At 45.2% G+C, this 14,466-nt stretch overlaps 1 protein-coding gene across 8 annotated transcripts; it reads right to left on the bottom strand.

Annotated features, from left to right (window-relative positions):
- Window positions 1-375: 375 nt before the first annotated feature.
- On the bottom strand, window positions 376-13,989 carry Znf382 (zinc finger protein 382). 8 transcript variants are annotated; one of them, XM_042268148.2, is made up of 5 exons: window positions 13,783-13,989; window positions 11,175-11,248; window positions 6,188-6,314; window positions 5,378-5,470; window positions 376-2,512 (listed from the first exon to the last, which is right to left on the bottom strand). In XM_042268148.2, exons 1-5 carry the CDS (start codon window positions 13,835-13,837, stop codon window positions 1,119-1,121), a joined length of 1,743 nt encoding a protein of 580 aa, XP_042124082.2. In that variant the 5' UTR covers window positions 13,838-13,989; the 3' UTR covers window positions 376-1,118. The 8 variants fall into 8 exon arrangements, with proteins under 8 accessions (XP_042124082.2, XP_076401738.1, XP_042124085.2 ...); XM_076545623.1 differs by having other exon boundaries at window positions 376-2,509; window positions 13,795-13,988; XM_042268151.2 differs by having other exon boundaries at window positions 376-2,509; window positions 13,783-13,988.
- Window positions 13,990-14,466: the final 477 nt, after the last annotated feature.

Genomic DNA, 14,466 nt, shown 5'->3' on the forward strand with positions numbered 1-14,466 from the left:
TTACATTCCACTTTCCACCATAACAGAGTTACCTTCTGTTACTACTGTGCCTGCTCATCTGTATACATGCCTGGTACCTGCAGAAGCCAGAGGAGAGTACTGGATCCTTTGGAACTGCAATTACAGTCTGTTGTGAGCCACTAAGTGGCTGCTGGGAACTATACCTGAGTCCTCTGTAAGAGCAGAAAGTGTCTCTTAACTGCTGACCCATCTCTCCAGTGCAGAATTCTGTCATTTGAACCACTGTCATATTGGGGATATTTGTATTTGTTTTCCTTCTGAGTAAAATTATCTCATGCTATCAAAGGTCAGAGTTATCTGGTAGTATCTACCAAAGCTGATTAGATCCTAAGACACAGCAATTCCACTCCATGAATATACACAGAAAAGTGCACACAGGTGCATTTTTATTATCACCCTAAGCAGTAAACACTGTAAAAGTCCATCTAGAGCAGAATGGGTAAAAGTGATATTCTTATGTAATGGTATTCTATTCAGAATAAAAATAAACGAACTTCTGCACATGCATTCGTAACTGGACTCAGACAGTGAAAGAAGCTGTGAATGAAAGAACATACGGTAAACAACTCAACTTCATGTAAAGGTTTATAATGTGTAAAAGCCAATTTACAATGTTAGAAGTCAGCACTGTGGTTAACATTGAGAAGGTAACTATTTTTATTTCATACAAACAAGTTGCATTTGGCCAATGATCTATTACTGATTTACAAGAAATACGTGTACCTCATGAGACTGAAAATAAGCCAATCTGAATGGTTACAGCAATTCATCAGAGGTCAGTTTGGTCTGCTGAGCCCAGAAATAAGAAATGAAGCCTGCATTTTTATTTTTTGTCATTTAATTTACCCAATAGCATTTGTGTGTGTGACAGGTTAACAAGCAGTAAATGTAAGGAAAGAATCGAAAGCACTCAGTATTAAAAAATAACCTGCAGGGCTTGGTGGCGCCCACCTTTAATCCCAGTACTGAGGAGGCAGAGGCAGGTGGATCTCTGATTCTCGTCTATGTACCAAGTTCCAGGCCAGCCAAGGCTACCTAGTGAGACTCTGTCTCAAAAACCTAAAAAACAAATAAATAAAAAAGTAAAATCCCATCACTCACTGAATTCTCACGTTTTCTGCCCCGTGAGTTTTCTGGTGGGCGATGAGGTTTGACTTACAGCTGAAGAATTTCCCACACTCCTTACACTCATAGGGTTTTTCTCCTGTGTGAGTTTTCTGATGGCGAAGGAGGTTTGATTTCCTACTGAAGGCTTTCCCGCACTGGGGACAGCCGTTGGACTTTTCTCCTGTGTGTATCCTGTAGTGAACAGTGAGGATCGCCTTCTGGCGGAAGGACTTCCCACAGTCACTACAGATGTAGGGTTTCTCGCCGGTGTGGATTCTCTGGTGGAGGGTGAGAGTTGTTTTCTGGCAGAAGGACTTTCCACAGTCATGACAAACGTAGGGCTTTTCTCCTGTGTGAGTCCTCTGGTGGACAGTGAGGGTTGTCTTCTGGATGAATGCCTTCCCACACTCAGTGCACTGATACGGTTTCTCCCCTGTGTGAGTTCTCTGATGGTCCACGAGGTAGGACTTTTTTCTAAAGGCACTTCCACACTGAGTGCACTCATAGGCTTTCTCCCCCGTGTGGGTTTTGTGGTGTCTGGTGAGGGTCGCCTTCTGGCGGAAGGACTTCCCACAGTCCACACAAAGGTAGGGTTTCCCCTCTATGTGTGTTTTTTCATGAAGCGTCAGGGCTGTCTTCTGACGGAAGGCTTTTCCACACTGGCTGCAGACATAGGGCTTCTCGCCTGTGTGGATCCGTTGGTGCTCAATGAGGTAGGACTTCCTGCGAAAGCTGTTCCCACAGTAAGGACACTGGAAGGGCTTCTCCTCCATTTGAGATCTGGGCTGCATAATAAAAACTGACTTTCTGTACAGGAATTTCCCATATTTGTTGTATGTAGAGGATTTCTTTTCCATAAGATTATGTGGATGAATACCAAGGTCTGCCTTTTCTAAAAAAGCAATTTCGTCTTTATTGCAGCTGAAGTCTCCGTCTCCTCTGTGAGCTCTATTATTTGGCAATAGCATTCCTCTCACAAGGAAGGAGCGGTCATATCCATCACATTCAAAAGGCTGTGCTGGCATCTGCACCTTCTGGCGTTGAGCCAGCGTTAGACCCCTTTCTATTTGTTTATGGAGGGTGGTTTCCGGATGAGTTTTCTCAAGTTTGGAATTCAGGATTGATTTCTCCCATCCATTATCCCCGAACCTCTCTCTTACAGGGTTTATATCTCTATTAATAAATTCTGAAATATTTTTCAAAACTTTCCCATCAGATTTATATTCAAATAGTGTTTTGGAAATAATATGGTTCTTGCCTGGTATAAGAGTTTTCCCATAAATATTGGTTTTCTCCTTAATTAGCTTCTTGTGGTTGATGATTACAATGGATTTAGAATGCTTGTCTTGGTAGTCTTTGAACTTCACCAAAACATCTTCATCTTCTAGGAATAAATATAATATAATAATAAATATAATTAATTAACAGTTCTTAAAACACACACAAACACCATGATGTTTTGTTATTATGGTTTACAAAATGAATAGAATAAATCTTTTTTTTTTTTGAGACAAGGTCTTATGTAGATGTTGATCTTGACCCATGGGTGCTGGGACTCAGACTCGGGTCCTCGGCACGAGCAGTACATTCTTCTAACCTCTAAGCCATGTCTCCAGCCCCAAACCACGGGTATTGTAACATGGCTATACTATGTGAAATATCTAATTTCATCTTGCTGCTTTCCTAACAAATTAAAATATGCCATTAGAGTGAGAGAAATGGGCTGAAACCTCTACCTGAAGTTATTCATGTAAAACAAAGAAATCCCTATTTGAAACTAGATCAGACTACTATCATTCACAGGACTTTTACAAAGACAAGAACTAAGAGTGGAGAAAGTTCCATGGGCTGGAGAGATGGCTCAGTGGTTAAGAGCACTGACTGCTCTTCCAGAGGTCCTGAGTTCAATTCCCAGCACCCACATGGTGGCTCACAACCATCTGTAATGAGATCTGGTGCCCTCTTCTGGCCTGCAGGTGTCCATGCAGGCAGCGCGCGCATGCACACAGTGAAGACAGCTCCTCTGCGGACAAACGCATCAGGACACCTGTGCAAGAGGGACGGCATCGGGTTCTGAAAACGGCATGGCAGCACAGGCCTCTAAGAAAAAGAAGTGACTCTAGTCTTCATCCCAGGTTCTGTTCCAAGAGGGGGTAACTCCCTGGCTCCCTAGGTCTGGAAGCAAAACAGCTGATGGGTCTCACAGCTAAGCTGGCCTCTGCCCTAGCTAGGGTCACCACTGTGACAAACACCATCACTGAAGCAAACTGGAGGAGGAAAGGGCTTACTCGGCTCACACTTCCACAGCACTGTTTGTCACGGAAGGAAGTCAGGACCGGAACTCAAGCAGGGCAGGAACCTGGAGGAAGGAGCTGATGCAGAGGCCACGGAGGGGTGCTGCTTACTGGCTTGCTCCTCAGACTTGCTCAGTCTGCTTTCTTATAGAATCCAGGACCACCAGCCCAGGGATGGCACCACCCACAGTGGGCTGGGCCCTCCCCCATCAGTCACTAATTAAGAAAACTGTGTACAGCCCAATCTTATGGAGATATGTTCTTTTTCTTTTTTTCTCTTTCTTTCTTTCTTTCTTTCTTTCTTTCTTTCTTTCTTTCTTTCTTTCTTTCTTTCTTTCTTTCTTTCTTTCTTTCTTTCTTTCTTTTTTTCGAGACAGGGTTTCTCTGTGTAGCTTTGCGCCTTTCCTGGAACTCACTTGGTAGCCCAGGCTGGCCTCGAACTCACAGAGATCTGCCTGGCTCTGCCTCCCGAGTGCTGGGATTAAAGGTGTGTGCCAACACCACCAGGCATCCTGGCTAACATCTTTAGAACAAAAGCTGTAAGGTAATTGTGTTGCATCTCCTGTATGTTTATGCTTGCCCGTGTTTGCGTCATCCTCACACATTAACATGCACATACACATACACACAAACTCAACAAGAAATGAAAACACTAGTTTGCAAATATAGAAGTAAAGTGTTTTTACTTCAAAGGTGCCTTTTATGGGGGTAGGGTAGGGTGTATATGTGTTTGTGTGGGTGTGAGCACATACATGTGTGCGTGTGTGTTTGTGCACGCACATGCCCACGCCAGAGGTTGATACTGGTGTCTTTCCGAATTGCTCTCTATCTCCTTTTGTAAGACAAACAAACAAACAAACAAACACCACAAAAGACTTAAACATCTAAAACCATGTATGAATCTTTCAACTATGAAGCTGAGTGAAGAAAATGGTGTAGAATAGACAAAACTAATTCTAGTAAAATTCAAAACTTAGTGAAGGAAGGATTCAGAAGAGACTTAATGGCAATGACTGAGTTAACAGTCTTTAGACTGGGATTTGGAACATGGGTCTATCCATTTGTCAGAATTGGAAGAACTATGTGCCAGACCTCTGTGTACATCATGTTGGCATTCTGGCCCACCCCTTGTGGACCCACCCTGTGTGCTGATATAAATTCTCTTTTAAGGAAAAACCTCTCCCTTCTTCTTCCTCTCCCCCCATGAGGCATGCACACCTCCAATTTCCCTCTTTCTTCCCCCCATTTCTTCTCCCCAAATAAAACCCTTCACTGAGTGCTGTCTGCATGGTGCAGTCTGCATGGTGTCTCTGTCTCTCACCCGCCGAGGCCTGTGTGCTGTATCATTACACATCATACCTACAAAGCCTATAATGGATTCTTGGTAAGATAACAGGAACCAACATATCTTCCTCCCTCCCTTCCTTCCGTTTGTTTTTTTATGGTTCTTTGAGACAGGGTTTCTCTGTGTAGCCCTGGCTGTCCTGGAACTCTGTAGACCAGGCTGGCCTTGAACTCACAAAGATCTGTCTGCCTCTGCCTCTGAGTGCTGGGATTAAAGGCGTGTGCCACCGTGTGCGCCATCACTGCCTGGCAGTTTTTCAGTTTTGTAACATGAGCCCCACAACAGTGATGGTTGCAAACAAACAAACAAACAAAAATGCTAATATAGTTCATGCCCCTGAACTACATGCTTAAAATGATAACGATGGTGAACTTCACTCTAGTGCAATTCTAAAATAGATACCCAGACCGTCAAAGCTGTCAGTGCCTGTGATTCAGCACTAGATGATTCTCTGTTTGGGGCTTTAACAGCTGTGCAAGCCCCCCCCCCCTTGGACCTCTGTTTTCTTAGGAAGCGTTAGAGATCAAACCCAGCTCCTTGGGTGTCTTAGGTGCTCCAGCACTGAGCTACGTCTTCATCTGTCCCACAAACTCTAATGTCTATGACTTACCTAGGTAGTTTTGACTTGGGAACATTCTCTCTGTCCATAGCTCTTCTCCTTGTTCCAATTTGCGGATCATATCAGGCTTTGTTATGTGAAATCCTGATAATGAAGGAAAGGAGAGGAAGGAAGGGACAGAGGGAGTGGGGGAAGAAAAGTGAAACGATCTCAATTGCTGGGACTCTAAACTACTCGGAAAGACACACTTCATTGTGGCACATGGGTTATAAATTAATGTCTTACCAAAGTTAATAATCATATATCCTGGGGCTGGAGAGATGGTTCAGCAGTTAAAAACACTGGCTCCTCTTCCAGAGGACCCAGGTTCAATTCCCAGCACCAACATGGCCACTCACAACCATCCTTAAATCTAGTTTCAGGGGATCAGACATCCTCCTCTGCCCTCTACAGGCATCAAGGACACACATGGTTCGCGTGGGCACACACACACACACACACACACACACACACACACACACACACATCCAGGTAAAACACTCATATATATTAAATAAAAATAAGTCCTTAAAAGATCGTATATTGGGCCAGGCATGGTGTTGCATACCTTTAATCCTAGCACTCAGGAGGCAGAGGCAGGAGGATCTCTGTGAGTTCAAGGCTAGCCTGACCTAGGTAGCAAGCTCCAGAACAGCCAGGAGGATTACATTGAGAGGCGCTGTCTCAAAAACAAAATAATACATTTTGCTAACAACAGGAGAGTCACATGGCGGGAGGAGACGCCTCTGTTGGTAATGTGCTTGCTGCTCAAGCGTGAGGACCTGATTTTGGAATTCTGGAAAGGACATGAGTGACACTTACCCACAGAGATGAGGTGGCCATAGTTTTCCAACATGACATCCCTGTAGAGCGCCTTCTGAGCAGGATCCAGCTGCTGCCACTCCTCCTGGGTGAAGTCCACGGTCACATCCTTGAGTGACAGGGACCCCTGTAAGGGCACACTGTAGCAGTTCATCCTGAAGTTATTGGAAATGGGTTAGAACTAAATGTTGGGGACTAGTCTGGGGATGGTCAGTGGATGAACTAGTTTTAAAATTTTATCTTTGAAAAGGATTTGTTTATTTTATGTGTATAAGTATTTGCCTGGATACAGTGTGTGTACCACATGGCTTCAGTGTCTGAGGAGGCCAGAAGAGGCCATCAGGTTCCCGAACTGGAGTTCCAGGCTGTTGTGAGCTGCTGTGTGGGTGCTGGGAACCAATCCAAGCTCTCTACAAGAGCAGCTGGTGACTATTTTTGAGGGGAGGAGAGTTAAGACCAAGTCTCTCTGTGCAGCTCTGGCTGTCGTGGAACTCACTCTGGAGACCAGGCTGCCTCAGCTGCTGAGTACTGGGATTAAAAGCGTGTGCCACTGACCTGATGTCAGCAACCAGTACTCTTAATCACTGGGCCACCTCTCTAGCCCCTTAATTGTGCAATTTGTGCTACACACACACACACACACACACACACACACACACACACACACACACTTTCTAAAAATACATCCAGTAATATTGAGCTTTTATCTCATGTTAAAAATATAAATAATCTTAGACCACAGTTTTGTGGCCATTGATTTACTGGTGAACCAAAATTATAAAAACCTTGATTCTACTCATGAGAAGTTATAAAGAGAGGCATATGAGAAACATTCACTCAGTAGGGATCAAAAACACAATGAGGGGAAAATGTACACAGAAAATGCATCACAAAGCAAAGAAAATTTCATTCTGTAATCTGAAGCTTCATTGAGCATACAAAATTTTGAACTTAGAATAAATCCATATTGTAGGAATAAAAGACATTAGTTTTCAAAAACTCAGGACGCCTCTAATCTCAGCACTTGAGAGGCAGAAGCAGGTAGATCTCTGTGGGTCAAAGTCAGCCTGGTCTACAGAGTGAGCTCCAAGCCAGCCAGGGTTACATAGTCAGACTGTCTTAAAAAAAAAAAAAATGAGTAAAATTTTAAATGAATAAAAATTCATAGAAGGAGGCCAGTTAGTAAACTCAAGGAATAGCAAAAGGCACAGCCTGTTAGCAAACAGTCTTTGAGATCAAAAAGGCAACAGCTGCAGGAAAGCAGACAGCAAGTATATCAGGAGTGATACTGGACCCTTCCCTTCAAGGTGCAGATCTGAAAAATGAACTTGCAAACGAAGAGCCGGCTCAGTGGTTAAGAGTACCCGATGCTTTTTCAGAGGACCTGGGTTTGGTTCTCAGCACCCACATGAGGCAGCTCTCAGCTACCTTTAACTGCAGTTCCAGACACTCCAATACCTTTCTCTCCCCTCCAAGAGCACCTGCACACATATGGAGCACACACGTGTGACTCACAGGCACACACACACTCAAATTAAAATAACAAGTTTTGTTTTGTTTTGTTTTGAGACAGGATTTCTCTGTATAGCCCTGGTTGTCCTGGAACTCAATCTGTAGACCAGGCAGGCTGGCCTCAAACTCAGAGATCTGCCTGCCTCTGCCTCCTGAGTGTGGGATTAAAGGCAAGCATCACCATTGCCTGGCTAAAATAACAAATTTTAATAAATGGACTCAGCATGGCATCATGGCACATTTAATCCCAGTACTTGGAAGGCTGATGCAGGTGGACCTCTGTGTATTCCAAGCCAGCCTAGTCTACATATTGAGTTTCAGGACAGCCAGGGCTACATAGAAAGATCATGTTTCAAAAAACTAACAATTTTTTTAAATAGTTTTTCAAGACAGGGTTTCTCTGTGTAGCTTTGTGCCTTTCCTGGAACTCACTCTGTAGACCAGGCTGGCCTCGAACTCACAAAGATCCACCTGCCTCTGCCTCCCGAGTGCTGGGATTAAAGGCGTGTGCCACCACCGTCCAGCCAAAAATTTTTAAAAATAAAAAATTGACTTGATCACATTTCTAACATATTCATTGTTATTGATAAACCATCAACAGGCATTAGTGGCAACTTACATAGATGATCACTACTACTCTTCAATGCATGCTGTTAGTATTTTTTTTTTCTTTCCAGTATATGATCTTGTATATTCTACTGCAATGCACACAGGCCTGACCACGAAGTGGGCTGGAGAGATGGCTCAGCAGCTAAAACCACTTGCCGCTCTTCCAGAAGACTAGAGTTTGGGTCCCATCACCCACATCTGGAAGCTCACAACCAGCTCTAACCCCAGCTCCAGGAAATTTGCTGACCTCTGACCTCTTCTCTCTTCCACAGGTACCCACATTAGTGTACATACACACACACACACACACACACACACACACACACACACACACACGGGAATACAAATTAACCATGAAGAAACATAATACACGTTATATGGTAACATTCCTCAAAAATAAACAAATGAAACCAGAGTCTGACTCATGATTTCCCCACCTCAGCTTCCCTGAAGCTGGACTGGAGGCGTGGGCCACCATGCAGGCCACGGGAGGTGGCACTCTTCAAGACTGGAGAGGGCTGAGAATGCCTTAGGTAGGGAAGACGATTAGGTAACCACTCCTGGAGATTATGCTGTGGATTAGTGGGCTAATGGAGGACCACTGGTTCCCACACGATGGGGTTTGAGACAACTGGATGTAACAGCCTGGAGCAGGAAGAGGAGAGCTCCTGGGCTCACTGAAAAGGAAGTATGTGAGAGCTGGGAGTGGGCGAGTGGAACCAGAGCCGAATGTAGTGGTGCATGCCGATAATCCCGGGACTCAGGAAGCAGATGCAGAAGGCCGGCCTCAGCTACACAGAGAGTTCCAGACTACTAGGACTATACAATGAAGCCCTGTCTCAAAATAAACAACAAAAAAGAAAGAAAAGAAAAGAAAAACAGGAAACAGAGGAAATAACAGGCTGGATCACAGAAGGTCATAAAGGAAATGAAGTGTGTATGGAATGGGAAGGTGGTGACAGTTAGTGGGTAATTTGTTTGTTTGTTTGTTTGTTTGTTTTTGAGACAGAGAGCCTGAAAGCTGTTACGTAGTTGAGGATGGCTTTGAACTACTGATCCTCCTCGCTCCCCCTTCAGAACAACTGTAGACCTGTGCCTCCACACCCAGTTAATGTGGTGCTGTGGAGCTTGCTATGTAGACCAGGAGCTCCACGCATGCTAAGCAAACACTCTACCAACTGGCCTACACTCCCAGCCCCTGCATGTTGAATATATGGTTCTGATGTCTGAATGGACAGAAGTATTTCATAGTCACAGAATCAAATTAAGTGTAGTCTTGCAAAGCGATTCTGACTGTGTATACAGAAAAAGAGGACATAAAAAAAAAAAAAAAAATGAGCCGGGCGGTGGTGGCGCACGCCTTTAATCCCAGCACTTGGGAGGCAGAGCCAGGCGGATCTCTGTGAGTTCGAGGCCAGCCTGGACTACCAAGTGAGTCCCAGGAAAGGCGCAAAACTACACAGAGAAACCCTGTCTCGAAAAACCAAAAAAAAAAAAAAAAAAAAAATGAACCGTTTGAAACTTGGAGGAAAACCAATACTTTAAAGGTTGGTAGATGAGGAATTTTATGAAAGAAAAATATGAAAACAAGTACTGCCTTCGATTCAAGGATAGATTACTCCAAGAGTGGACTAGCCCATGCATTTTCTTCTCCTGCAAGTGGATGTAAAATTTTAGAAGACAGATAAAAGAAAATAATAAACCAGTAATAGTACTGAATACTGAACAGATTTCCCCTGGCAGGTCACAGTTGGTAGGAATTCCTGGCAGACAGGAACCAATAGAAAATTAGACAGGAGGGGTAAAGAGATGGTTCAGTAGTTAGGAGCACTTATTGCTCTTACAGAGGACCTGGGTTCAGTTCCCAACACCCACATGGTGCCTAACACCTGTTTGCAACTCCGGATCCAAAGGATGGACATCTTCTTCTGACCTCCAAGGGCACCAGGCACACACATGATACACATACATACACACAGGCAAAACACTCATACACATAAAGAAATGTAAGCTGGGCAGTGGTGGCGCATGCCTTTAATCCCAGCACTTGGGAGGCAGAGACAGGTAGATCTCTGTGAGTTTGGGGGCAGCCTGGTCTATGGAGCAAGCTCCAGGACAGCCAAGGCTAATTCAGAGAAACCCTGTCTTAAAAATAAAACAAGCAAAAAAAGTTCTAAAAAACTTTTGTCTTTTACAAGGTCTCACTTTGGAACCCCAGCTCAAATCAGGATCCTGTCACCTGTCTCCCACATGCTGGGGTTACATGTGTATCACCATGGCCAGTGGTCCAACCTCAGTTTTCTGTACCAGTTCACATTCAAATGTCTACCCTGAAACCCTCACATACAGGCCATCTTTCCACAAACCAATCATGTGACCCAACAGTTTCACCTCCTACCCTTATCTGCTCCTTGAGTACTCACAATTTAGATCTCAAGTCAGTGTCAAGATAAAATGGATTCATTCAAGTACAATAATTTACTTCTCTCTAAATCAAGACAATACATTTTTTATTACAGCAGTACTTCTGTAAGGAGACGGACAAAGGAGACAGTGAGCAGTCTGTGAACGGTGGCCATAAATAGAGGTACACCTGAAGAAGGCTTAAGTTCATCTGGTTGGAATTAGGTACCAGCACTGGAATCAGTGAGGCAGGCGAACCATCTCCAGGAGAAAATTGGGAAGACACCACCTTAAATATTACAGCCCAGTGCCACCTGTCTCTCCAATCAGGACCTTAACTAGAGATGCCGGCCCTAGTCTAAAAAATGTTTCATGGAAGCAAATCCTAATATCCTGGCAGCTGAAGCAGCGTTACTAAGCAAATGTCCCTATTTCCTGAAAGAAAAGAAAGGAACTATCTCACCTTAGACATGGCTTTGAGACTTGTGAGAGATGAACCTCGCCGTCTGGGCTCCTCTTTTGGAAAAGGGAGGAGTCCTATAAAGGCAAAGACGGAAGGACGTGAGGAGCCAGAAGAAACCAGGCTCAAATGAGATCTCTCGGAAGAACTCTACTATATCTGCATACATGTGCACTGTTTCCCCATGCCGTCTCTGGGTGCACTTCCGAAACCCAGGACAGGTCTGTGTAGAAGCAAATGAGTCTCGCTTTCTCGCCAAAACCAGAAACCCCATCTCTTGCGGAGCTAGGATGGATTCCATAGAACCTGCTGCAGCTGGCAAATGCAACATTTTTCGCCCTTCAATTTCCCGTGGAACACAGGTTTACCGAACAGGTCTGGGCTGTGACTCGGGTCCAGCACTTGCTAGCGTGAGCAAGACTCTGTGTCCGATGCTCAGCACTGCCCCCCCCCCCACCGTCTTCACGTTCTCTCTGCTGACCTGTATCGTCACCAGCAGTACATGCCATCACCTTCCCAGCCCCGGGGAAGCCTTTATCAGTTCTGCACTGTGGTCTAAAGGTCTATCTTTCTTATTGTGATAAACTTCCTTTAATAAGTTGAACATTTCCCTTTCTGTACGCTTATCTGATTTGTTATACCCTAGCCATGGGTATTTTCTAATTGGTTGACTGCATCTTCTGATTTTTTTTCTAGTGTTCTCTCACTGAACTATACTCTTAGATCCTATTTTCTGCTTAAGATGCAAATCATTTTGAGAGTCGAATAACTTTTCTTAGTTTCTCTTATTCGGCTTTGCATCGTGAAAATCTCCTCCTGTAAACTGTGTTTAACTATGTATTGTTTTGTATAATCAATGTTTCCTCGACTAATAGTAAATGCCATCTTTTTTTTTTCTTTTTGATTTTCAAGACCGAGTTTCCCTGTGTAGCCTTGGCTCTCCTGGAACTCACTCTGAGGACCAGGCTGGCCTCGAACTCAGAGAGACCCTCCTGCCTCTGCCTCCCAAGTGCTGGAATTAAAGGCGTGCGCTGCCGCCGCCGCCGCCGCCGCCGCCGCCGCCGCCGCCGCCGCCACCACCACCCATGATAAACATGTCATCTTTACCACATGTTAAACTTCTACATATGCTTCAAAAGACCTGGTCATATGTTACATTTCCCCATAGCTTAAAGAATCGGGATTTTCTACTTTCTGTTTCAATCTCCTTATTGATTTGCTTGTAGCACACTGTTCAAGAAGCATAGTTGGGCTGGAGAATGGTTCAGTGGTTGGTTAAGAGAACTTGTTGCTCTTGCAGAGGACTCAGTTCCAAGCACCCACATGGCAGCTCATAGACATTGGTAACTCTAGTTCCAGGAGATACCCTCTTATGACCGCTGGGCACCAGGCACACACATGGTACAATACATACATGCAGGCAAAACACTCGTTCACATGAAAATAAATATATTTTAAAAAGTTATACAAGCATAATATATAAGCATTACTCAGTACTAACAGTTAATTCAAGAAGTAAGTACTGCATAACACCCTTTAGTAGTACAGATGCAGACACAAAAGAAACTAACCACGCTTTGACAACTTACCGGCTCCCGTTTAGCTAAGCAAAGTCCGAGGTACTGACTGCTACAGTGAATACTCTGGTTGGCAAAGTTATTTTAATGACTAAGACGAGGCTGTTCTTAGAAGTAAAAGCGTACTAAATATTTTTTATAATTTTCAGGAGCAGAAAAATCCACTTACATAAAGTGTGGGAAGCGCTGCACTTCCTGCAGGCTCCCATGCAACACCGTTCTTGCCTGCACTGTGTTTATTGTGCTTCCAGGTCATTGGCCTCACCACTGGGAATTATGACAACCTTACCTATTCCTTCCCAACATTAGTGCCATCGTATTTTCTAAGTTCCTACTTAGAAATTGTGAAGCAGGCTTGCTGGCTACTAATCTGATAATCAAATAGTACATAACTTCCAGGCTTGGTGGTGCACACACCACATGGAATCCCAGCAGTTGGGATACATAATGCATCTGTCTTTTAAAAAAAATTACACATATGTGATTGTATGGCATACCTCAATCATTTACATATTAAGGGTTCTGCAGACATAAAACCATGAGAAAGAACAGAAGAAAACACACAATTAGTGATAACCTTCCAAACATCCTTCAGACAACCACCAAACTATAGCCCCACAGAACCTGATACAATTCCAGGCAAAGTCCCTCACAATCACTCACGTTCACAGATCACTTTCAATCTCCTGTCTCAAATACGAGTCACAATCTAAAAACAGACGCATGCCGCAGTAACCCTAAGCAAGACTCCACCATCCATCTTTCACACATCCAAGGAGATCACACTCACCCCCGCCCCCCCAAAAAAAAACATAATCAGGATGAGTCGAGGGAGACAAACCGCAACATGCATCCTCACAGGCAAGACTCTTGCAGCCCAGGGCCCTGTTCCCAGGGACAGAGCTTTCTTGCGCTTAAACAAGCAAACTACCCCTGCGCCCTCGGGGTCACCAGCAGCCATCCTCAGGGTCACGCCCACGGGCCACGCCCGAGGCCCTGTGCTGTGGCTGAGTGTCCGGGTCCCGCTTCCTTACCCCCCAAATTACCAGGCCCGGCTCGGCCTCCTGGTTTCCTCCCCGGCCTCCCCATCTGGATTCGCTCTCTCTGTCGCTGTCGGGATCGGGAGCATCCACTGCGGTCCTCAGCCTCTTCAGACGCCCCAGTACTCAGCAGCCTCACCCCCCTGCCGTGGTTCAGCCATCCGCGCCTGCGCACACATCCCGGGGAGTCGCATTCCCAGGAGCCTCTGGGGCAGCCCGTTAGATGCTGCGCGCCTGTCACTCTCCCTGCGCTGGTGCCAATGTCCTCTTGGCTGGGGCCTGAATTACTTCCACCCAGACCTCCAGGCCGGTGCTGGAAGCTCGGCTTGGGGTCACCTTCCTCTGCCGTAGTGATCATCTTTTTTTCTTCTTCTTTTCCCTGTGGACTGAGTTGAGCTGACCCGGGTCCGAGTGGAAGCCGCGCTTCCCAGTTGCTGGAACCCGAAGTGGGCATGGGGGACTTGGGGATCGTGTGGCTGTCAGCTGCTCGCCAGGGTCTGCGTGGTCGCGTGGGAATGCGTGGCTGCCTCGGTGTGGGTGTGCCCAGTGGGGAGCGCTTGACTGGCCCTGGTGAGGTTTGGGTGACAGAACGGGACCCGGCTGTTTGCGATAATGTCATACTGTGACCATTTGATCTTGCGGCAGCACTATGCATTGGTCAACATGGGCCCAAGGTAG

The sequence above is a fragment of the Peromyscus maniculatus genome, chromosome 1, assembly GCF_049852395.1.
Source record: "Peromyscus maniculatus bairdii isolate BWxNUB_F1_BW_parent chromosome 1, HU_Pman_BW_mat_3.1, whole genome shotgun sequence".
Classification (NCBI taxonomy): Eukaryota; Metazoa; Chordata; class Mammalia; order Rodentia; family Cricetidae; genus Peromyscus; species Peromyscus maniculatus.